At 38.2% G+C, this 22,646-nt stretch overlaps 2 protein-coding genes across 7 annotated transcripts; one reads left to right on the plus strand and one right to left on the minus strand.

Annotated features, from left to right (window-relative positions):
• Positions 1 to 11,414: 11,414 nt before the first annotated feature.
• LOC121971859 (polypyrimidine tract-binding protein homolog 1-like) lies at positions 11,415 to 18,566 on the plus strand. Of its 5 annotated transcripts, none has more exons than XR_006109270.1 (12): positions 11,415 to 11,911; positions 12,505 to 12,714; positions 13,530 to 13,592; positions 13,664 to 13,737; positions 13,828 to 13,923; positions 16,472 to 16,529; positions 16,613 to 16,717; positions 16,806 to 16,887; positions 17,028 to 17,140; positions 17,353 to 17,748; positions 18,143 to 18,234; positions 18,309 to 18,566. XR_006109270.1 is itself a non-coding variant. In XM_042523346.1 (11 exons), the coding sequence occupies exons 1-10, from the start codon at positions 11,714 to 11,716 to the stop codon at positions 17,722 to 17,724; spliced, it is 1,371 nt and encodes a 456-aa protein (XP_042379280.1). In that variant the 5' UTR covers positions 11,415 to 11,713; the 3' UTR covers positions 17,725 to 17,748; positions 18,284 to 18,566. The 5 variants fall into 5 exon arrangements, 3 of the variants coding, with proteins under 3 accessions (XP_042379280.1, XP_042379272.1, XP_042379292.1); XR_006109265.1 differs by having other exon boundaries at positions 18,325 to 18,566; XM_042523346.1 differs by lacking the exon at positions 18,143 to 18,234 and having other exon boundaries at positions 18,284 to 18,566.
• Positions 18,567 to 19,723: 1,157 nt separating this feature from the next.
• Positions 19,724 to 22,435, minus strand: LOC121971878 (F-box/kelch-repeat protein SKIP11-like). Of its 2 annotated transcripts, XM_042523379.1 has the most exons (3): positions 22,078 to 22,435; positions 20,725 to 21,519; positions 19,724 to 20,631 (listed from the first exon to the last, which is right to left on the minus strand). In XM_042523379.1, the coding sequence occupies exons 2-3, from the start codon at positions 21,458 to 21,460 to the stop codon at positions 20,162 to 20,164; spliced, it is 1,206 nt and encodes a 401-aa protein (XP_042379313.1). In that variant the 5' UTR covers positions 21,461 to 21,519; positions 22,078 to 22,435; the 3' UTR covers positions 19,724 to 20,161. The 2 variants fall into 2 exon arrangements, with proteins under 2 accessions (XP_042379313.1, XP_042379305.1); XM_042523371.1 differs by having other exon boundaries at positions 19,724 to 21,519.
• Between the last annotated feature and the right edge of the window lie 211 nt (positions 22,436 to 22,646).

Genomic DNA, 22,646 nt, shown 5'->3' on the forward strand with positions numbered 1-22,646 from the left:
GCTGGTCCAGCATGTACGCCTGGTCGGCCGTCTTCTTTCTCTCGGCCTCTAACAGATCCTTGGTTTTGTCGAGCTCCTTTTGTAGCTCGGCATAAGAAGGGCCTCGCGAAGAAGACGGGCCGCCCTGACTCTTCAGCCTCTTCAGCTCCTCCTCCACCATAGCCAAGCGGTTGGAGATAGCAATCTCTTCCACCCATTGCTGATGTACACAGAAAGGTTAAAAGGTCGATCGGGAAAACTACATAAAGAAGAAAGAAACCTTACCCCTGTGGACTGCTGCATGTGGCTGTCAGCTAGCTTGTCGAGCAGTATCATGGCCACCCGGGCCCGAGCGTCCGCCCACATCTTAGCAAGGGGCCCCTTCATAGTGATCATGTGTTCGGGAGTCGTCGGCCGATCGGACTCGGCCATGAACGCCTCAGTAGGGAGGTGCAAAGTGACCCTAATAGTACGGCGCCGGCCCGGGATCGTTTGAGCGGATGCCAAGGGGTCGAGGCGGGGCTGGACAATGTGGACAAAATGCCCGAGCGGAGGACTCGGCGTGGTACGGGAGGAAGGGAGCTAATCGGCACCGCTTCGATTGGCGCTGCAGGCGCATCCAGCTGAGAGGGAGTCCGGTCGGAGGAGAGCGCCTCCACCGATGGTGTTTTGCCGCGTTGAGAGGCGGTGGCTATCCGCTCAAAAGCTTGCACCGTGGAGGTTGCCTAGCGGAGAGGCTTCTCAACTCACCGTCTTTTCCTGTCGAGCGGAAGCTCGTCCTCTGGTTCGGAATCTTCCTCCCGAACAGACCATTCCTTGCTAGGAGTTGCACCGCTAGCCGCATCCACAGGCGAAGCCTGAGCGGCCGACCCCCCTGCTTGCACTTCACTCTCATCCTCGTGCGAGCCGACCGGGGCGATGCCCAACTGCTCCATCTCCTTGGCCACTGTCGCTTCTAGCGCGGCCGCTTTCTTCTTCAAGATTCCGAACAACACGGACTCCATTATGATATTCACTGCAAAGAAAAGAGAAGGAAATCAGTTAGAACTCAAGGCAAATGTACAAGTGAAGTTCTTACCAAAGCTGCTCGGAATGGGGGTCCGGCTCGGACTCAAACCAAATATGTACATCACTCCTTCAGGTAGGAGCTTGTTGATGTCGAGCTTCAAACCGGCTAGCAGATTCGCTACTTGAAGATAGTCCGATCGGGTCTTAAACTTCTTCAGCTCGGGAGAGACAGGCGGTCCGACCTGCCATTTCGTACGGAAGGGGAGCCGCCCGGGAACACGAAGGTAGAAAAAGTTCTCTTTCCAATGTTTGTTGGAAGAGGGCAGCTTATCAAAAAAGACTAAGCTGGGCCGAGCTTGAAACAGATAAGTGTCCGGCTTGGATTGCTTGGGATAATAAAAATAGTAGAAGACCTCCGGGCGGAGGGGAATGTTGTGTATCTTAAATAAGACCACAACTCCGCACATGAGGCGAAAAGTGTTGGGAACCAATTGGGCGAGCGGAATGCCAAAAAAGTTGCAAACTTCAACAATGAAGGGGTGGAGGGGAAACCGCAGACCGGCTACGAATTGGTCGCGGAAAAGACAAAAGGCGCCGCTCGGTGGTTTGTGCGGCCGAGCGGAAGGTGAAGGTAAAATCAGTTCAAAATCGGAAGGGATATCAAAAGCGTTAAACAGGCTTTTGGCATCGCGCTGATTGGTGGTATACCATGGGCCGAGAGCTGGGTCAGCAGGCTGAGAAGAACTTGCCATCGCCAGAGCAATGGAGGAAGCAGAAATCGAAAGGGAAAGCAAATGAGCAAGCGAGAAGAGGAGCAAAGCAGTAACCAAAAGACAAAACGCGGCCAAGAGCGCGAAGAAAACACAGGAATCAAAGGAAGAAAGGCGGAAGAACCTTACAAAGAAGCGAAGGATCGAAGGAAGGAGGTGGGGAATTGTCGGAGAACGGAAAATCGGAGTCGTTGGAACGCTGAAGCACCGAAGAAGGCTGCGAGACACGCGAAGGCAAAGGTGCGGCGGAGGAAGAAGGTGAAGGCTTTATAAGGTCGGGCCCGATCGGCCTCGACCGTCGGATGTAGGTCACAGGAACCGAGGCTCACATTGGGCCGTTCATTTCAAGCCACCGATGTCCCCTCGGACACATCGACAAGCCGTACGATGAGGCCAGTGGAGGCGCCACGTGGCACCATGCCACAGGGGCGCATTTAATGAGCGTCATTACGGTGTACTGCGCGCGTGCTCGATATTAATAGAGAGGATTTGCACGAATTCCGAGGAGATCCGAAGGGCGTCAACGTTGACCGTCGACACGGTTGCAAAGCCAGTAGCAGTAAGAGGCCGAGCGGCCATGAGGGGGAACTTTCCAAAAAGTGGCAGAGCAGCGTCACTCCGGCCGACTGGCAGTCCAGTCAGTCAGACTTAGCACCTCCTTTGACTAGACTTGAGGGGGAGGCATGTGATCCGGTGGTAAGGACGGGGGACCCTCGTTGGCGGAAGGTCAACGACACGTGGAGGTCAAAGGTCAAGAGATTCAACCCTGAGACCCGACCGACCGGACTGAGAAGGTCGACTGGCCTCCCAACCGACCGGACTGAGAGGGTCGACCGGCCACAAATCCCCCGAGCCGAATGAAAGACAACCCGACTAGGGGTCGGGTTGTCGATGCTCAAGGTAAAAAGGTTTCAGGGTCGAGCGGGCTGTCCGTTCGGCCGGGGCACAAGGCAACAAAGACAGGCAGGAGCAATCTCATCCGAGCATACGACCGGGAGTCCTCCCAGTCGGACCGATACCTACAACCGCGGCAGAAGTGATATGCCTGCCGAATGGCCAAACCCTGGAACAGATAGGAGGCGCAAGAAGACAAAGAAGACAGAGGATAACATCATCCTCGAGACATCTGCCGTCGACAGACAGCAAGGTTGGCGGTCGAGCCGTACACAGGATCATACTGTGGAAGCTTCCACCGTCACATCCGGGATATGCTCGGACGATTGCGGAATGGCGTCAGGGATACTTTTCTGACATGGGCTCGTTAAGGTATGTTTAGATAAGCGTGCACGCATCGAGAAGCATGCCCGCGCCTCCCCGGGGTCCTATATAAGGACCCCCAGACGTCGACGAAGGTATGCGGAATCCTCACTGTAGCCACAGTTATGCTGCCTCTCTCATTTCTCGTTGCCTGACTTGAGCGTCGGAGGGTCGTCGCCGGGAAACCCTTCTCGGCTCGGCTTCTTTGCAGGTTCGCAGGAGATCTACACCACCAGTCGGAGATAGCGGAGCGTGCCACGTCCCCAGTGTCCGTCGACTCAGCGCTCGGACAGGATCAACGAGCAACCGGAATAAAATTTCTGTCGTTAGCCTGCCGCCGCCTGAGAAAAGGCTACAAGCGGTTGTCGTTCCATTTTTGTTGTTCCGATCCATTGTTTTGTTGTTATAACGTCGGAGAACAGTATTTCAAAGTAAGCCAAATTATTTACCAGAACTTTGGAATGGCATGAGGTGTTCCGTGTTCCCATGTCGGAATGCTCGTTCTAGCTGTTCCACTTATGTTCCGACGAACCATGGCGAGAGCACTCGCCAAAATGCTTCAGAGGACTCTCAACTTCGCATGAAATGCATGCTAAGAGGTTGATGCAGGCCGCTGAGAGGTTGAACAAGGACAGGGCCTTTAAGATCAAAGAAATAATCAAAATTGAGGAGCGAGAAGAGGAATGACTTATTCATAATAATTACGACGATTTGAAGTTTATAGAAATCTCAAGGGTGAAGAAAAAAATTTTTATTTTATTTTTAAAGTTTTACTAAGTATTTTGAAGAGCTCCTATTGGTTAAAATTTGTATCCAAGGAATTCTAAAAGAATCCTTCGGATACCCAAAGATTTTCATAGAATTTTAAAAAGTGAAATTTGAATACCACATGACTTTTTAAAACTCTATAAAAATTTAATTTAGATATCACTAGATTTTTATAAAATTTATAAAAGTCTAGATTGAATAAATCTATAACTTTAAAATCCACAAAAATCAATCAAAATAATTAAAAATCAAATATTAAATACACATAGACAGTTGATATATTGTAATACCAAGATTCAAAATTACGATGTACTCATTTTTGCCTGAATTAATTGATATATTATAGCAGCCCTTAGGGACCACCGTATAGCGAAAGGGTGTCAAGTTATCACATAGGCACTCGTGATTCAATTTCTAACTGTGACGTATTTATAGAAATTTTTTCTCCAAATAAGAGGCTCAACCACGGGATATTGGGTTTTTGGGTCGCTCGCCGCAAATGATTTTCATTTACTTTGGCGGCCGATGGAAAACTTTCGTGGGACCAGATTGGTTACCCTAGGTTCAATAGTACCTAGTTTAACATTAATTGATATATTGTAGCAATTGATTTATATATTGTTCATCACCATAGTAATGTTCTGTCCTCATGGGGTGCTCAATTGGTTAGAGGATGATAAATTTACTAGGGACAGAAATCAATTATCGACAGGCACATGCCCTAAAAAAAAAACACTCCTCCCATCCTAGCCACTTGGCAGTCGATTATAAGTTGACTCCGTGATTTACCTCCTTTCACATAACCTGGGGACGAGTTGTGAGGGGTGGGATGCACGTAATCACATTTTTACTACAATCAACATAGTAATTGTTGGAGCAATCAGTGTATCCTTAGGGTTTGATGTTTGGACAAAGAGTTTAAACTAAGGTTTACATCTGTATTTGATATGCACTATTAATGAGTGCGCAAGTGATAGGTGTAAAGAAAAGTCCAAGTGTGATTTTGGCAAAGATAAAGTTCAAGCATGAGAGTCTTTACGATATAAGTCCAAGCTTGAGGTTTGGCCATGTAAGTCCAAGTGTGATTTGGCAAAGGAAACCCCGATAATAAGGACAAGGCCGAAGGAAGCACTTGAAGGCAAGACGTGAAGGATAGTGAAGCATCCGCTAGTAGAATTTTGGCTTTTTACTTCGCCACTCTTTACTTCGGCGATTGTTAATTACGAAGTAATATATAACAATCAACTTCGTTAATAATACTAGCGAAGTAAAATATTATTTTTTACTTCAAAATTTAAAAAATAAGGGCTTCACTATTAATTTTAACAATATTTTACTTCGGTACATTAATTTTGATAAAGTAAAAAAGTTTAAAATATATATAATTTTTTTTCGTGTGAAGTTAAAAGATGAACCGGATGCCATTAATTACACTTCTATTTCCCATCTCACTTTTAATTTCTACAATTCATAATTAACATTATTATACCCTTTCTAAAATAAATAACGTAACCTCAAAAAAAATTCCAAGCCCTAGCTAGCGTGCGTCTCCAGCCTTCACCGCACGCCGTTTTTTCTTCTCCATGAGCTTGTTTCTCCGTCCTCCACATCTCTAACCGTGCCTCCATTTTTTATCTAGCTTGCGTCTCCGTCCGTCTCAAGCCTTGCATCTCTGTTCTCCGCGTCTCCAGCCTGCGTCTCCAGCCTTGCGTCTCGGCCCTCTATTTTTCTGCGTCTCCAGCCGTGCGTGTGCGTCTCCAGCCGTGCTTCTCCAGACTTGCATCTCTGTCCACCATTTTTGCATCTTCAGTCTTGCATTATAGGGTCAGTCTTCTACTGCCTTCTCTCGAATCTAATTTGATGTTTATAGAAATCTGCAATGAGTTCTTACTTTGACTGATTTCTAGTTCATCGTCTTCGATTCTCAAGGAATCAGTGATCGTTGAAATTTTTTCTGATGTGAAAGTCTCAAATCTTTAGGATCTTCATGAGGAATATATTACATATCTTCGACGAGATATCATACTCTTAGGTGGTGTTATGTTAAGGCTCAAGAAATGTGTCTGTCTAAGTAAAAAATAGATATTGAGACATGTATGTTTCTTGTTCAAAACGTGATCAAGAAATGTCAGCCTGTTGGGATGACGAGCCATATGCAGTCATTGAAATGGAGTTAATTTTGAATATAAATCTTTAACGGCCTACAAGTTTCCAACATATGGCTTGAATACATTTGATCATAGAAGTCCAATTTTTCTTGTACATAAAAAAGTATGCAATAAGCACTTCGTTTAACCTTAAATTGGAAATCATACCAGTTCATATAGGATGACAATTAGTTGAATAGCATTAACTTAATTAAGAAATATTATAGTCTATAGAATACAAAATTTACCCAAAAAAATTAAATGGGCATAAAATCTGCATATTTATAGTCTGATTATGCTTCATTTGTGGATCCTGGCAACATACCTACATGACCAATTGGTAAAGATGGTCATGGCATATCACAACATATTGCCGATCAGTTGGAAGAAGTGTGTAGAGACAGCATCTGCCTCATCCCATACAACACTGGGTAATATTTTAATTATTTATCGATTCTTACTACATATTAGTCAATGTTATATTTTTATTTTTGCAGGTACCATTGGATCTTGACTATTGTCAATGAAGATAAAAATATGATATATTTATTGGACTCTATGTCTAATAGAAACCGAGACGATGCATGGAAAACTATGGTGACCAAGTAGGTAGTAGATTATGTTGATTTTGAATGCATTCACTTATAAATATGAAAAATATAACTTTTTTACTTTTTAAAATGTAGTGAGGTCAAGATGTACAATGCCTCAAAGGGTATTGCTAAAGCACCAGGTTTTAAGTAATTGACGGTATGTATTGTACATATATATTAGGACATGAGTGGATGGTTCTTATTATTTGGATTGTAATTGTTGCATTACTTTTTTGATTACATTATAGGGTAATCTAAAACAAAGTGGTTCTGTTGAATGCGGATATTGTGTGATGAGGTACATGAAAGAGATAGTTGAATGTGAAAATCTATAGTTGGAGAAGTTGGTGAGTTTCTTCTTTATAATATATAATGAATGTAATGATTTTATAAATCTAATGCATTTTTGTAGATTTTATAAATCTAATGCATTTTTGTATTTTGTTTTTTATATAAAAGTTTGCAGGAACAATCAAGAATCAATATTACGACCAATGTCAATATGATGAAGTCAGAAGTGAATAGAGCGAATTCATCTACTCGTATCTAGGTGCCTAAATGGGTCTTGTACGTTAGGATAAATATTTTATTTTACATTATAGAGTTTTGGACATACATACCTGTGGATATACACTTTTGGTTTGTGGATGTATTTTTTAGTTATGCTTGTGGATTTATGGATATATATATATATACTTGTGGATTGATGGATAAATTTCTAGATTGTTATGGTATTTGTCATTTTATATATATATATATATATATATATATATATATATATATATTGTTTAATTTTGATGAAGTGAAAAATATTTTTATACTTCGTCACATTAAAATTGTGTCGAAGTCAAAGGTAACATTTACTTCACTACAGTTTAATAATTGTGAAGTTGTATCTTATCAATTACTTCAGTATAATACAAAATAATGAAGTCTTGACAATCAATTACTTTGTTAATAAATATAAACTATGAAGTAATATAATACCAACTACTTCGATTAATAAAAAATATGGTGAAGTTATAGATGAAATTTTACTTCACCAATCAATATAAACCGTGACGTTACATATCATCTATTACTTCAGCATGTTATACAACCGATGAAGTAAAAGATATTTTTTTACTTCAGCAATCCATTTAAATCGTGAAGTTATATATCATTTTTTACTTCGGCACTTTACAAAACAAATGAAGTAAAAAATGTTTTTTTACTTCAGCATCGGTCCAACTTTGAACCGATTTTGCATCCTTGAACCGGTCAAAGACTTCGCTTTTTTCCTGGATACGACTTCGGTAATATGATGAAGTAAAATAGTACCCTATTACTTCACGTGCGTCTACTTCGGTAATTATCTATCTATGACTTCGGTGAATATACGAAGTAAAAAAGCCAAAATTCTACTAGACACAAGACTGATGGAGGAGGCTAGAAGGCAAGGTCAAGATTGTGTGGGCGAGGATAAATGCATGAGTGATTGTACTTAGGGGTTGCAGTCAACTGACCAGTTGACTGAGCAATCGACTGGGAGCGAACAGAATGCTTCTGTTCGCTCAGCCCATGAAGACCAATAGACTGATCTATGGTGAGCAGCCGACTGGAATCGAGCTGTTAGGTTGTAACGGTACAATTCCACAGAGGCCAGCCGACTGGTAAGTATGATAGTCGGCTGGTGGTGGAAACACAGTTTGGGTGTTTCCTCCCAAGCTCTATATATTGGAACTTATATTGGTTGTCTTTGATGATGAAATTAGATGTGCTTAACCCCTAATAGAGTCTCTAAAATTCAAAGCAATCAAAGAGTTCTTGATCGAGTTTGTGGTGAGATTCCTCTACCAACAAAGAGGATTAGGCTAATCGAAATTCCGAGAACTAATCCATCGATGGATTGAGGGATCATCCACATTATGGACAACCGTGGAGTAGGAGCATCGCCTCTAAACCACGTAAACAAATGTGTTAGGTTTTTTTTTTCTTTCTTCTTGTCTCTAGTGTTAGCTTTCATATTTGATTGTGTGTATTTCCGTTGCGCTAACAACTATAGAAAAGCAAACGAAGTGGGTAGCCGTCTAATCACTGCCCCACACCTCTAGCCAGTGATCAAGGCCCCAACAGTAATGCCCTGAATCAATTAATATATTGTAGTAATTAATTAAAAAGTTTAATCCGTGTTAAAAAAATTACAACTTTTAATATGAAGTATGAAAATAATATTTGAGAACATGAATATAATCAAGAGAATTAAACAAATACATAGTACATGGTTTAATGTCATTCAGAGTTCTCTAAGTCCACCAATCAGTTTCAGTCGAAATCGACTAGTGGACCTAAAAAGCTCGAAATGATATGAAACCAAATTTGATGTGTTTGTCTATTTCTCTTAATTATATTCATGCCTTCAAACATCATTTACATACATCATATTGAGAGTAACATTTTTCTTAACATGAATTCGATATTTTAGAAATATTGATATTCAAAAAATTATTGCTCTCAATCTAGCATATGGAAATGATGTTGGAGGAATAGATAATTAGGAAAACTAAATGAATGCATAAAGACCTAATTTCATGTCATTCGAAGCTTTAGGTCCATAATTCGATTTTGGCTCATTTTCGACCACATCCGACTGATAGATTTAGAGAGTTCAGAATAACATAATCCTATATGTTTGTCTAGTATCCTAATTATATTTATGTCTTTAAACATTATTGAGATACACCATATTGAGAGTACTAATTATTTGAACACAAATCGATTCAAATCAAAATAGATTGATAAATATAAAGAGTTCAGAAATTATAAAAAATAAGATTCTTTGTATTTATTTAGTTTTTTTATTATATTCATATTCTTAAATATTAATTTGACATATTATAATGAGAAAAAAATTATTTTTTCAATTGGTTTCCGACCGATTTAAATTCCCTCAACTGATTGTTCAAGCCATATAATTACTCCCAATTGATTGATAGATTTATCAATATATTGGAAACAATAAGTGGGGTAAAATGGATATTGAGTATCTGATTTAATCATTTTAAAATTTGAATATGTGATTTTTGATATTCCAAAACTTTGGTTAAGTAATTTGTCAAAATTTTAATCCAAAATCTTTTTTTTTTCTTAAATGAGATAAAATTAATAAAATTTGAATATTTTACACGTAGGAAAAATAAATTATAAATATATGCTACTTGAATAATATATAATATATAATCCGATAAAGAAAAGAATAGATTAATTTATTTAAAATAAATTGGAAAAAATCATTTAAACAGCACGATTATACTATAGATAATACTTGTAAACTTTCAAAAAAAAAATCCACTCTTAATTATTGACGCACTTAATTAACTCACTTAACAAAATAATGATGCGGTCAATTTATAATAGTAATAATAATAATAATGTTAATAATTTTTAAATAAAAAATTAATGTACTATTTTTTAAAAAAAACAATAATGTATTCATGCAATTAAATTTGAATTTGATAACATAAATGAAAAATAATGAATTTTTAAACTCATAAAATTTGAGTAAATTTATTTCAAACTCGTATATTCGTTAAAATACATTATATTGTGCCATTCTCTAGAAAAGTGGCTAAGGTTGTATAAACTTCTATCATTTATCTCTTTTTATATTGTGTGAGGTCGTTACTTTAATATTATTAAGGTGACAATTTTACTTTTTGTCTAGAATAAAGATATTCACTAATTAACATCTTTTGAACATTTAGCCAATGGGTTCGGAGGACTCCTTGATTAAAAAAAATTTAAATTTTTTAATGTCTAAATGGTATAAGTCCTTTAGACAATTTTATCTAATGGATTTAGAGAATTTAAAAACATTTCAAATCAAAATTAAGATATTCATAAAAACCTTCTTAATATATCCATGTTTTCAGACCGTATAAATTAAAAATAGTGAAATTTTAAATTTATAAAGAATTAATTCAATTTATCATAAACTCATTATAAACATTGGAACAATACTCACTAATCAATCATGCTAAATCATGCTAATAAGTTCCTAGAATTTCCTTAATTCTAAAAATAAAAAAAATTTAAATTTTTAAATAATATAGATTATTAATCAATTTAGATCTAGAAAAAATCGAATCATTTCAAATATAAAATAATATATTCATGCAGATACCCTTAATATATCCTGCCATTGGATATAAATTTGATAATATAAATTGAGAATAATTAATTTTTACATGGGTCAATAAAATTTTAAATATGCACACATACAAATCCAAGAAATTATTTCCTATACAGGAGGAGGAAATGTGCTATGTTTTTTGCAATTGATAAAAGTTAGGTACGTGGATAATATTAAAACTTTGATGATTTAGTAAAATGGTATTTTTTTTAAGAGTATATTATAGGGATGACATGGTAGAATTTCAATCTCCTTTAGTATCTGTTTTTATTTATTAGATCTATATTCATACGTATCAGAGTATTTATCCGATATTTAATTCTAATACTCATCTTTATAATCATTGGAGAATTAGATATTCTTATTCTATCAATCATCCTATTACTATTTATCATTTTAAATAGTATTTACCATATCCATTTCTATATCTATATCTAAAAAATACCTATATCAGATTATCACTATTATTGGGTATAAAATTTTATTCGATATCCTCCTTTATTCGAATCTATGTCAAATTTTCGTTGGATTCGGAGGGATTGTCATCCCTAGTTATTATAGGTGGAACAATATTTTTTAAATGTTTAAAAGAGCAACACAAGTTTTGATTCAGAAAATTTGGGGTTATTTGAATTTTTAGGTCATTTAAGAAAATAAACTAAACTTTGACGGGTGAAATGCAATTTTCTATTCAAAGAAATTAAAAACAAAAGTTGATAAAGAAGCCTCTGGAGCTAAAAGCAGTCGGAGCCGCTACCAAAGCCAATCTCATTTGCCAAACCGGGATAACGTCGACTGCGGCCACCGACTCATCCTTCGCCTGGCGATGAGCGGTTGACGCAACCCTTGGCCGGCGGCGGGCGAGCGGGCGAGCGGGCGAGAGAAGAATCGAAGACTGATTCCGTCTCCCTTCTTGTCGTGTCTCCTTCTCTCTAACCCTAAGAAGAAGTGTTCCTTCCAGGGGATTTCGGATTTCTCTTATTTTTTTCTACGGTCGGGAGGGTTGAGATTCGATAAGGGATGGCACCGGGGCAAGGAGTGGGTCAGCCGCAGCAGCAGTTTCGCTATACGCAGACTCCATCGAAGGTGCTCCACCTACGGAACCTGCCGTGGGAGTGTACGGAAGAGGAGATCGTCGTCCTCTGCAAGCCATTTGGAAGGATTGTCAATACCATGTGCAACGTCGGCGCCAACAAGAACCAGGCCTTCGTAGAATTTGTACGTATCGAACCCTTCTCCCTGATCGTGATTCGCTGTGCAGTTTTTAGCATTTTGTTTAGATGGCCTATATTTCTTCTGTAAAAACTACTGAAAACTTAAATTTTATGGCATTCCACTTCTCAATTTGATGTTTTTTCCCTTCGTGTTTGGTCCCGAAATCTTGACATCGGACTCTGGAAATTTTGTTTATCCTTGATTTTCTGTCGGATTGAAGTTAGAAGGTAGCAATGTACAAAAACCAATAAACTGAAGAAATAAATATCAAACTCTCTAATTAGCAAGATTTCCCCATTTGACCTTTAGAGCAGGTGAATCGCATCCTTCTGTTGCTTCCTCTGTTTTACCCCAGTATACTAGATCTATATTAGCTAGGATACATAGGTTGGATTCTTTCTTCAAGTTCCAGCATCATTTAGCTTAACTCTTGGTTTTTACTCCGTTTTGCGATATACATGTCAGTGTAGTATACTTGTGAGATATCTTGGTTCTGAATCTACTGCATTAAAAGAGTTGTTTTGTTATGAGCTTTACTTTTAAACTCTTTGTTCATGGCGGTCAAACTTGAAAATTGTCATTTTATCTCAATGTAGGCGGACCTCAACCAAGCAATTTCAATGGTTTCGTACTATGCTTCTTCATCTGAGCCAGCCCAAGTCCGTGGAAAAACTGTTTATATTCAGTATTCTAATAGGCAAGAAATTACAAACAATAGGAGTACTGGAGAAGTTCCCGGGAATGTCTTGCTTGTCACTATTGAAGGTGTTGAAGCTGGTGACGTCAGCATAGATGTTATTCATCTGGTAAGTTGTTGATAGAATCTTTGTTACAAAATACAAATAAAGGTGTTTAAAGACTATGTTCATCCTATCAAATAATTGGTTTTTAGTTTATTGGACCTTTGTATTCCGTGAAGAACATAGAAACCTTGTTGCAAAATAAGCTCCCCTCTCCAATTCTTATTGACTTATGTAAGTTCTAGCTTGTTCATGTTGACTTTGAGAGCCTTGTAAAAAAAAACTCCTCATTAGGATTTAGGAAAATGATTAGCTTAAATTTATATACTTTTGATGTTAGTTTGACAATCTTATTTTGGGATTCCCATACTTGATCTTTATTTACCAATCACTTCAGATTTGGAAAAGCGGATGTTGTGTGGAACACCATATATTTTGAAACTAAGATAGTTGGAACTTATGGATAATTCTTTTTGGTCGTCTTCTTGTTTTTGAAACATTTCTATCTTGAAAATAATCTGTCAGATGCTTCATCTAATGATTTGATGAGGGCCTGAGATATTTCCATAGGCATAATAATTTCTATGTTGATAGTTTTAAGGAACACAAATGTTGTTGTATTTCTTCTTTTCAGGCTATTTTTATGATTGAGTTGCTTTTGTCCTTTATGGAAACTTTTAAGGTCACAATGTTTGTTTTTTTTCCTTGCATAAACTTTTGTTTGAAAGGGGTATCCACTTTTTGCCCTGAGCTGCATTTGGGTGACTTCCAATCATTTTTAAAGGAAATTAAGTTATGGTTCTAAACTTTACATTTATAGTCTATGTTGCATAGATTTCTTCATAATAATTAATTGTAAAATGCTCCGAAAAATGTTCCAGGTATTCTCAGCCTTCGGTTTTGTGCATAAAATTGCAACCTTTGAAAAAGCTGCTGGCTTTCAGGTAAGACCTCGTCATGGGTTTTTTTGATAGAACTGCAGGTTATAACTTTCCTTTCATTTGATGTTTTGCAGGCACTAATTCAATACACGGATGCAGAGACTGCTGCTAGTGCAAGAAATGCATTGGATGGGAGAAGTATTCCGAGGTTACAGATTTTTCCATGTTTTCATGTCGAAGTTATGACACAGGCTGTTGTTTTTTTTTAACTCATTCTATTTGAACTTGAGTGTTCCAGGTACTTGCTTCCTGAACATATTACATCTTGCCATTTGCGTATTTCATATTCGGCTCACACAGATTTAAGCATCAAGTTCCAGTCTCACCGTAGCAGGTAGGAATTGCTCTGCAATCTGGGGCAAGTAGTTTGGGATTGCTTATGATTTAAGTTCTGGCATCTTGATTCTGAATGTTGTACCTTGTTCTCAGATTACACAAGGAAAGCAACAACTAGAGTATGATTTTTCTTAGAATTTGCATCCTTGTCATATTCAGCACCTATCTTAAGAATGCATTGTCAGACAGGTTTCCTCTTGCTAAACTTGTTCTTGCATCATGATTTCTAATATCAACTTTTTAGGATTGACTAAGTCAAAGTACAATTATTTTTGGGCATATATGTTGTTTGTTTGATCTTTAGTTTAAAACTGAAAGCCATGCCCCATTAAGTTCGGCCTCCTTTTCAATCAAACAGGAATTAACCAGAGCCTATTCAGTAGGATTATTCCAAACATTGCAGGAGATTTAATTGGGCTATATGAAGATATAGGTCATCTTTTTATTAAATGAATACTTTTTAAACTCTTGCATTCTTTGTATTGCACTGATGCAAAAATTCTTTGTTTGACTTTTAGTTGAAAGGTTGTCTCATTAAATTCAGACTCCTTTTAATGATGCAGAATATTGTAGGAGATTTAATTCCATTATATGGAAATATAGGTCATGTTTATGTTAAATGGCTATATTTCATTTCCGTACATCCTTCATTTTGCAATAATGCAACTCTAAACTAGGAAGTTTTAATTTATAAGCTCTAAGACTGTATGATTTTCTTTTGGTAGATCCTCCTATTTATTTAAGGGAGTATTCTATTCATTAGCTAATGTTCTTGTTCAGTATAATCAGGTAGATATAAGTTTATTTCCAAATTTGTTTTGTTTAGGGCCTTTAAAAGTGACACCAATCCCTTATGTCAGAGGATCTTCAGTTTAATAAAATTTTGAATTCTCTTTGCAAGTTTTGTTTGCCCTGGTGATAAACCATGCAATGTGTCGGATCTTTTAATAAAGTTTCCTTGTGATTGTTGCAACTCCCACTGTCTCATTCACTCTTGTGATTTCTATTATTTTCCTTGTGATTGTTGCAACTCCCACTATCTCATTCGCTTTTGTGATTTCTATTATTTAAGCACTATAACACACAGTAAAAGATGCTTGTACAAACTTATGTCGAGCTGTGTACTGTTATTAAACTTGTACATGCAGAGCTCTTTCAGTCTTTCTCAAGCTTTTCAGATGGGTTTAGGGTTTTGATATCTTTGCATTAGCTTGCTTATAATATCTCAGGGGGCGTTTGGTTTAGGGGAATAGGAATGGGAATCATTGATTGTCATTGTTAATGTTTGGATTATGGGAATAGGAATACAAATAAGGGAATGAATCCTTGAAATTGGGTAATAGCTCATTCCCATGTACCTCCCTTTCAATGAGTCATTACCCCATTTTCATCAATCAAAATATTTCCTTATTCCAAAAATATCCTTGACCTAAAATTAAAATTTTCTCCCTTAATATCAAATATCAAAATATATTTATTTATTTTTTCTTTTGTATCACTTCTCTCTCCTTGTTCTCTCTCATCATATTTTCTCTCTCATCATATTTTCTCTCTCGTCATTTTATCACACACTTTCTCTCTCCTTAATCTCTCTTATCACACTCTTTCTTTCTCATTACACTTTCTCTCTCATCATACTTTCTCTCTCCTCAATCTCTTCCATCGCACTCTCTTCTTTTTTTCTCATCATACTTTCTCTCTCCTCAATCTCTTCCATCGCACTCTCTTCTTTTTTTCTCATCATACTTTCTCTCTCCTCAATCTCTTCCATCGCACTCTCTTCTTTTTTTCTCATCATACTTTCTCTCTCATCACTTCCTCTCTCATCATACTTTCTCTCTCCTCAATCTCTCTCATCACACTCACTGTTCTCTTTTTTCTCATCACACTTTCTCTCTCATCTTACTTTCTCTCTCACCGTACTTTCTCTCTTCTCAATCTCTCTCATCACACTCTCTCTTCTCATTTTTTTCTCATTACATTTTCTCTCTCTTCATCCTCACCCATCATACTTTCTCTCCCATCATATTTTCTCTCTCATCTTCTCTTATCATGCTCTCTCCTATCACTCTCTTTTCTCATTTTTTTTTCATCACACGTTCTCTCTCTTCATTCATTGACATCACACTTTCTCTTTCATCATACTTTCTCTCTCATCATTCTCTTTCATCATATTTTTCTCTCACATTCATCTTTCTCTCATATATAATTTTTTCTCTTATTTTCCTTTAAGGGTATAAAAGGAAATTTTGATTTATTCCGATAGAAATTATGCAACTAACCAAACATTGCTTTTAAGAGTGATATCCATGCTCATACCCATTCTCATTCCACAATACAATGATTCCCATTTCGATTCCTATTCCTAGGAATGAACCAAACGCCCCCTCAGTATCTGTTATAGTACTACCACATTGCTCTAACATTATCACGTGGTCTATGTGATTTTTTCTCAAGTTATATTGATATTAGCTTTATATAAGTTGTTTGCAATCTTGAATTTTCATAAAACTTATAGTGATCTGTTTTAATCTCTTTTCAAACAGGGATTATACAAATCCTTATCTTCCTGTGAATCCTTCTGCTATAGACGGAAGTGTACTGGTAATTTTTGCACAACTTATCCCTGCCTCTTTACCTTTTCTTCTTCCATGTTCTTCAATGTTCTTAGGAGATGTTATTCACAGCCTGTGTCAGGACCTGAAGTAAAGAAACAGGAGCCTGAGAGTAACGTACTGTTAGCTACTATTGAGAACATGCAATATGCTGTGACAGTTGATGTTCTTCATACGGTAAGATGTTATTTCTATCTCTGGCGATTTTTAGTATTTTGAATTTTAGCTAACGCATGACTGTTAAGTTGATGTTCTACAAATACAGGTATTTTCTGCCTTTGGAACTGTGCAAAAAATTTTAATTTTTGAGAAAAATGGTGGCGTACAGGCCTTGATACAGTATCCTGGTAAAATTTTTGAATGAGTTACAAAGTGTATGCTCTGTGTCTGGTGTTTCATTCTGATTGAATGCCCAAATTTACTGAAATTTTGCTAGTCCTACATATCCTCCTTAAGTTGTCCATTTTTCATTTCTCCGTTTTACCAGATATTATGACTGCTTCAGTTGCCAAGGCTGCTTTGGAGGGACACTGCATCTATGATGGTGGTTTCTGTAAGCTCCATTTGACATACTCTCGTCATATCGATCTCAGTGTTAAGGTATAGATTAATTCTTTGGATTAAATGGAGTAACATAGGTTTCAAATTTGATTTTGTTGGAAGATTTTCCACTCAGGGAAAAGGAATAGTGTTGCATCCGTTGATGCTCTTATGCCATTGTATACCCATATTTGAATGATGTTTTCTTCGTCTATATGCAATGAAGATGTAGTCAAAGTTGATTCCATGTTAGCATGGTGTTTGTTTTTCAGGTGCACAATGATAGAAGCAGAGATTACACCGTCCAGGACTCTAGTATACAAGCAATGCCCCAAGCTCCCAATTTGCCAGCATCCTCTTCTTGGCAAGCATATCCACAATCTTCGTCTACATATATCAGCAATGATTATGCTGTCCCTGGACAAGTAACAATTTCACAGGGTCAGATGCCCACATGGAATACTGGTACCTCAGGCACAAGTTTGGCCTCACCGTCAAATCCTGTTTCTTATTACCCTACTTCAAGCATCTCTGCGCCTCCTCCTACTTGGCCACTTCAACCTTCATCATCTCAATTTGGTCAACTGGCAAATGCACAGCCTTCTGCTGCACCACCAACTCAACCTCCGTATTTTGCTCAATAAGCTGCTTATTTGTGCATTTTTTAGGTCAGTTATATGAAATGACCGTATGAATTTATTCTCCAAAATTATAGTATCAGTCAATAATAAATAATAAATGACTATATGTTCAGGATCAAGGCTGGCTGGTGCTTGCTTTGAACCTGTATGCATCTTGTATTCTCATTGATATAATTTGCATCAGGTTTTCATTATGCAAGGAACTCTTGTCTTGTGTCTTTTTTTACTATGCCTTCTTAAGTTTGACAAAATTGAGTTTGAATTCTGATGGAGTTTGACAGCTTTCCATATATTTCCTTCTGAATATCCAACAATTCTGTTGGTTATACTATCACATTTAATTTTCATTTCTCTCTCTCTCTCTCTCTCTCTCTCTTATCAATCATTCAGAATTTCCTATAACCTTTATAATATTATGCAGATGTTTGGCTGCCTCCTGCAAATTCGATAAATGTCTTTTTATGTCTATGAGAAAGTTTGATAGCATCAAACTAAATCATCTTCTCAGAACTAGTAAATCTTCAACTTAGTTTATGCTATATTTCATTACTATTTTCCGCAGTTTGGTTTAAGCAAGCAATGACCAGAGCACATGACTTGCAGATGTATCAGGAATCTGGTGAAGTCGAATTGACATATTTTATCTCCCCTTCTGAGCTTCCCTGTCTCTGCATATTTAAGGTTTGGAACTTCTATGTTGTCAAAACTTGGTTTGGTATGTATCAGTTCGCTATCATCTGGATTTTCTAATTTGATCGGGCAAGAAAAAAGTAACCATGTAAAAGATAGTGTTACGTTTTCACCTAATGAGGTTTTTTAATAAAATGTTTGGAAGTTGTGCTAAATCTAAGAGCTATTTGACCTGCTCATAAGACGTTCTTATAGATTAAGAAAACAAATCTTTTTAACTTGATATCGGCTATTTGCTTTGTCTTGATGCTCATGGTAGTAGTGATCAGTGGTTACATGGTATTGGAGTCTTGCAAACTCTAGGATTTTGATATGTTCTGGTTGTATAATTTATGGGTTTCTTCTGATTGTATTCCATCTCACTTGGCTACTTGTGGAGATCTGTTGATTCCTTAACATGAATAATTGATGGCATTGTAATATTTCAGATGTGTTTGGAGAAATAAATTAAGCATTCCTTTATGTTTAAGATGCTATGCATATTTATTTTTCATTTTATGAATTCAATTGTTTAAACTATCTATAATATTTAAAAATGAGTAATAGTATTGATTTTATAGGATCTTACAAAGTATATTGGTCTGATGACCGTTTGATTCCCTCCAGCATTGTTGACAGAGGTGGAGATTCCTCTTAAAAAAGACAACCTTTTGTAAGTTCTTATGTGTTCCTTCTCCGATGGCATATGGGGTGCTAAGACAACCTTGCTACGACAAGCTTCTTGCTTCAGCCTCAAGTCTCTGAGGGGTTCTGTCAGCTCACGATAGCGTCCTTACCTGAGTTGGATAAGTGTTCAAGGAGGCTGCTTTATCTAATGAGTTGATGTCCTTTATATTTGAAGCCCTTTCCTCTCGTGCTAAGCAATAGTGTCCTAAACTAGGCTTGAAGCTTGAACCTCAGCTTCCTCTCGAGGTCCTTCAATTCTACAACACGAGGCTATCTTAGGTTGCTTCACACGAACTCATCTTCATTTCAAACAACGTGGTTCTACTTTCACCGACTTGTAAAACTTGAGCAACACCGAGAGATCATTCTTTCAAACATTTCTTACTTTCACATTGTTTCACAGCGTGGAGGAGAGCCCTCAAGGATATCAATAGTAACAGAGTAATAGTGGAAGGAGTTCGATTACACAGGATATTTTTGAGTTACGATGAGCAGTTTTATTTCCTCGCAATAGAGGCAACAATGAATGGCAGAATGGTACATACTGAATCTAACATGATAACTTTCAAGGAAACCTAGGAAAAAAGCAGGACATCGAGTTATTGTGCGTGGTAAGACTGCACGATCCACATGAAAATTCTCGTGCTAAATGGAAAACACAACAATTGGTTCAAACAATAATAAGTTGGCAAAAGAATACAAGAAAGTGATGAGCAGTTTTATTTCCTCTCAATAAAGGCAACAATGAAATGGCAGGATAGTTCATACTGCATCCAACAAGGTAACTTTCAAGGAAGGCCAGGAACATGCAGCTACATCGAGTTATTGTGCGTGTTGAGACTGCATGATTCGCATGAAAGTTCTCGTGTTAAATGGAAACTCGGAAGAAGTAAAAGCACTCAGTGGTAAATCAGGATCAAGGACAAGGGAGAAGATGAGAAGGTGGTTACATAAGAAAGTCTTCTATCAAATCCTAAAAAAAACCTGAAATTTCAAAAAGGCAGATATGTAACGCTGGTGATATCGGTATTCCTGCATATTCTCCTTAACTGAGCAGTACATGAAGCAAGTTTTCCAATAAAACTCAGCAGCCCATGACAGCGCAATTGTACACAAAATTCCCACAATGCTTGCTGGCAATCATGTTCCAAACCGGAGGTCCATCTCTCGGAGTCCACGAGTTGAGTTCAATTGTTCCACCCCCAAGCATTCTAGGCCCGCCAATTACTATGAGACGTTCACCGCAAGCACGGAAAGCCAAGCCCCAACCATTCACTGAATCAGGCCTCTCGGGCAATTTGCCCAAAGTTATCCAAGTGATGTTTTCCTTGTCATACTTCCTAACTTCCTTTTCTGCATAATCAGCTGCATATAGTTCATTGTTAACCACTGAAACAAGCGGAGGTGCCCCACTAGGGCCATTCAACCCCTGGGACATGTTTGGAATGATTCTCCAGGAACATTTCTCCATGTCGTATTCTTCCCCACATGTTAGCAATTCTGTTGGGCTACTCATTCCACCGATCACATAGAACTTGTTGTCCATGAACACACCTGAACACATCTTCCGTGGTTTATTCATGCTAGGAAGAGTAACCCAAGTTTGTGTATCAGAATTGTAAAGCTCTACGGAGTTCAATATATTACCTCGAGCATCTATGCCACCAGCAACAATAGCTCTCTCTCCAAAACTAGCAGATCCAAACAAGCACCTGGGGTAGTTCATCTCGACGCCTTGGGACCAAGAATTTGTCAAAATGCTATATCTCAACAAAATATGGGAAATTCGAGAGGTGTAGTCTCTTCCGAAAACGAGGAGCTCTGTGCCCACAGCCAGCGATTCCTTATCCGAGCACATGAAGAAATCATTAGGGGGCATTCTTGGCAAGGAAATCCATCGACCACAATAAGGATCATACGCTTCCCATTCGAGTATGTTGCAAGAGAAATATACCCAGTGTTCTATGATGCCCGCCTGCCTTCTCAACTTGTAGAGCTCACCATTTTGTATGAGGGAGTTAAAAGCTCGGTTCAAGGAAGCAAGGGTGCCATAGTTCGATCTGGAGCAATGAAGGAGGCACTTGATGGACATGTCGCGGCCAATTTGACTAATGAGAGAGGTTGTATCAGAGTAACTGCCATCATCGTAGCCACCGGGGCAACTGAGTTCATCAGGAGGTAATGTTGCCTCTTCTTGAATGGGAGGCTCTGTGGACTTTTCCCGTTTCACTTTCGCTTCGTCTAGCTCCAAGGATTCCACGGATGGAGGGCGTTTGTTGGTTTTGATCTCAATGAGCTGGTATGTCATGTAAGCCCACTCGGATTCTTGCTCAAGGGAGCCCCGCAATGTTCTCCTGGTCAAACAACACTCATTCTCTATCATTTCCTTCTCTCCTTCGGAACACGTTTGGACCTTCTGTGTCACCCTCAAAGCTCCTGTTCCTGATGAGATAGACAAAAAGAGGTTAGCAACAATGATAAATTCAAACCCAAATTGAAGCATTTATCCAAACGAAAATGATAATTCAAAGTTGGTACTCCATATTAATGTCAGGTTCTTCAATCAAGGAAATAGAAATGTTTTTTTCGGTAAGAAGGTGAAATCCAAATGAAAGAAACAATTTTGGGGGAACTAGCACAAGATCACAGCATCAGCATCCGATCAATCTAATAAAGCTCATCACAAAACAAGCACCAAGAAAGACAACAGCACCATGGAAGAAAAGGAAAGAGTATGACGAGCTAAACCCTAGAAATGAGTGCTACCAGGCCCAGATCCACAACTCCCGCTCCATAAAAACCTTAATTTCGAACTATTTGCGTGTTCCCTCATCTGCATCCAGCAATTCCAAGACTTTCCACCAGAATCCCAGAAGAAGAGATCACACAAACAAGTAAACATCACAAAATCCCCTCAAAAGTTCATCTTCACTAAATATCATCACGGGAGCAAGAGAATCAACACGGAAAAAAAAACATAACTAAAAAAAATGAACTTACGTGAGAATTAACCGAGAGGAGGAGGAAACGGAGAATCACCGACACGGACCAACAAAGACGACGAGAAGAACCGAAACCAAATCGTTACCCCCCGCCGATCCCCTTCTTCTGTCTCCTCCTCCTCAGGGCTATCTCCTGCTGCTTCTGCTGCTGCTTCGGCCTCGATTCTTCCTCGCGATAGAAGAGGGGCCAAAATTCATAGCGATTGCGGCGGCGCTGGCAGATGTCTTCACGAGCTGCTCATTCTTTGCGCTTTTCCTCCCTTTTCTCTCGGCCCCGGGATGCCTCCCAGCCTCAACCCCTCACCGCCTCCTTTTATTCTGCCATGGCCTCTCTCTCTTCCTCACGCTATTTATTGTTCTTCTTTATTTTTTTTCCTCTTTAGGAGGAAACAACTGTTCAAGGCAAAATCTAAATACAAGAGCCCTTTTTTGAATAATCAACGCTTAACACTCACATACAGATAATTAAAATATAAAAGATTAGCCCTGGAGTGCGTAAGACCTTCTAATAGACAATTAAAAGGCTAACTGAGATTAATTTTTTTCCTAATAGATAATTAAAGTTTC

The sequence above is a fragment of the Zingiber officinale genome, chromosome 1B, assembly GCF_018446385.1.
Source record: "Zingiber officinale cultivar Zhangliang chromosome 1B, Zo_v1.1, whole genome shotgun sequence".
NCBI classification, from domain to species: Eukaryota; Viridiplantae; Streptophyta; class Magnoliopsida; order Zingiberales; family Zingiberaceae; genus Zingiber; species Zingiber officinale.

Excerpts from the sequence above, each read along its gene's own strand:
- LOC121971859 (XM_042523346.1), top strand. The coding sequence starts at position 11,714 with ATGGCACCGGGGCAAGGAGTGGGTCAGCCGCAGCAGCAGTTTCGCTAT. Across the intron at positions 11,912-12,504 it reads ACCAGGCCTTCGTAGAATTT|GCGGACCTCAACCAAGCAAT; the intron begins GTACGTATCGAA and ends ATCTCAATGTAG. Across the intron at positions 13,924-16,471 it reads TTCCAGTCTCACCGTAGCAG|GGATTATACAAATCCTTATC; the intron begins GTAGGAATTGCT and ends CTTTTCAAACAG.
- LOC121971878 (XM_042523371.1), bottom strand. The coding sequence starts at position 21,460 with ATGATAGAGAATGAGTGTTGTTTGACCAGGAGAACATTGCGGGGCTCC.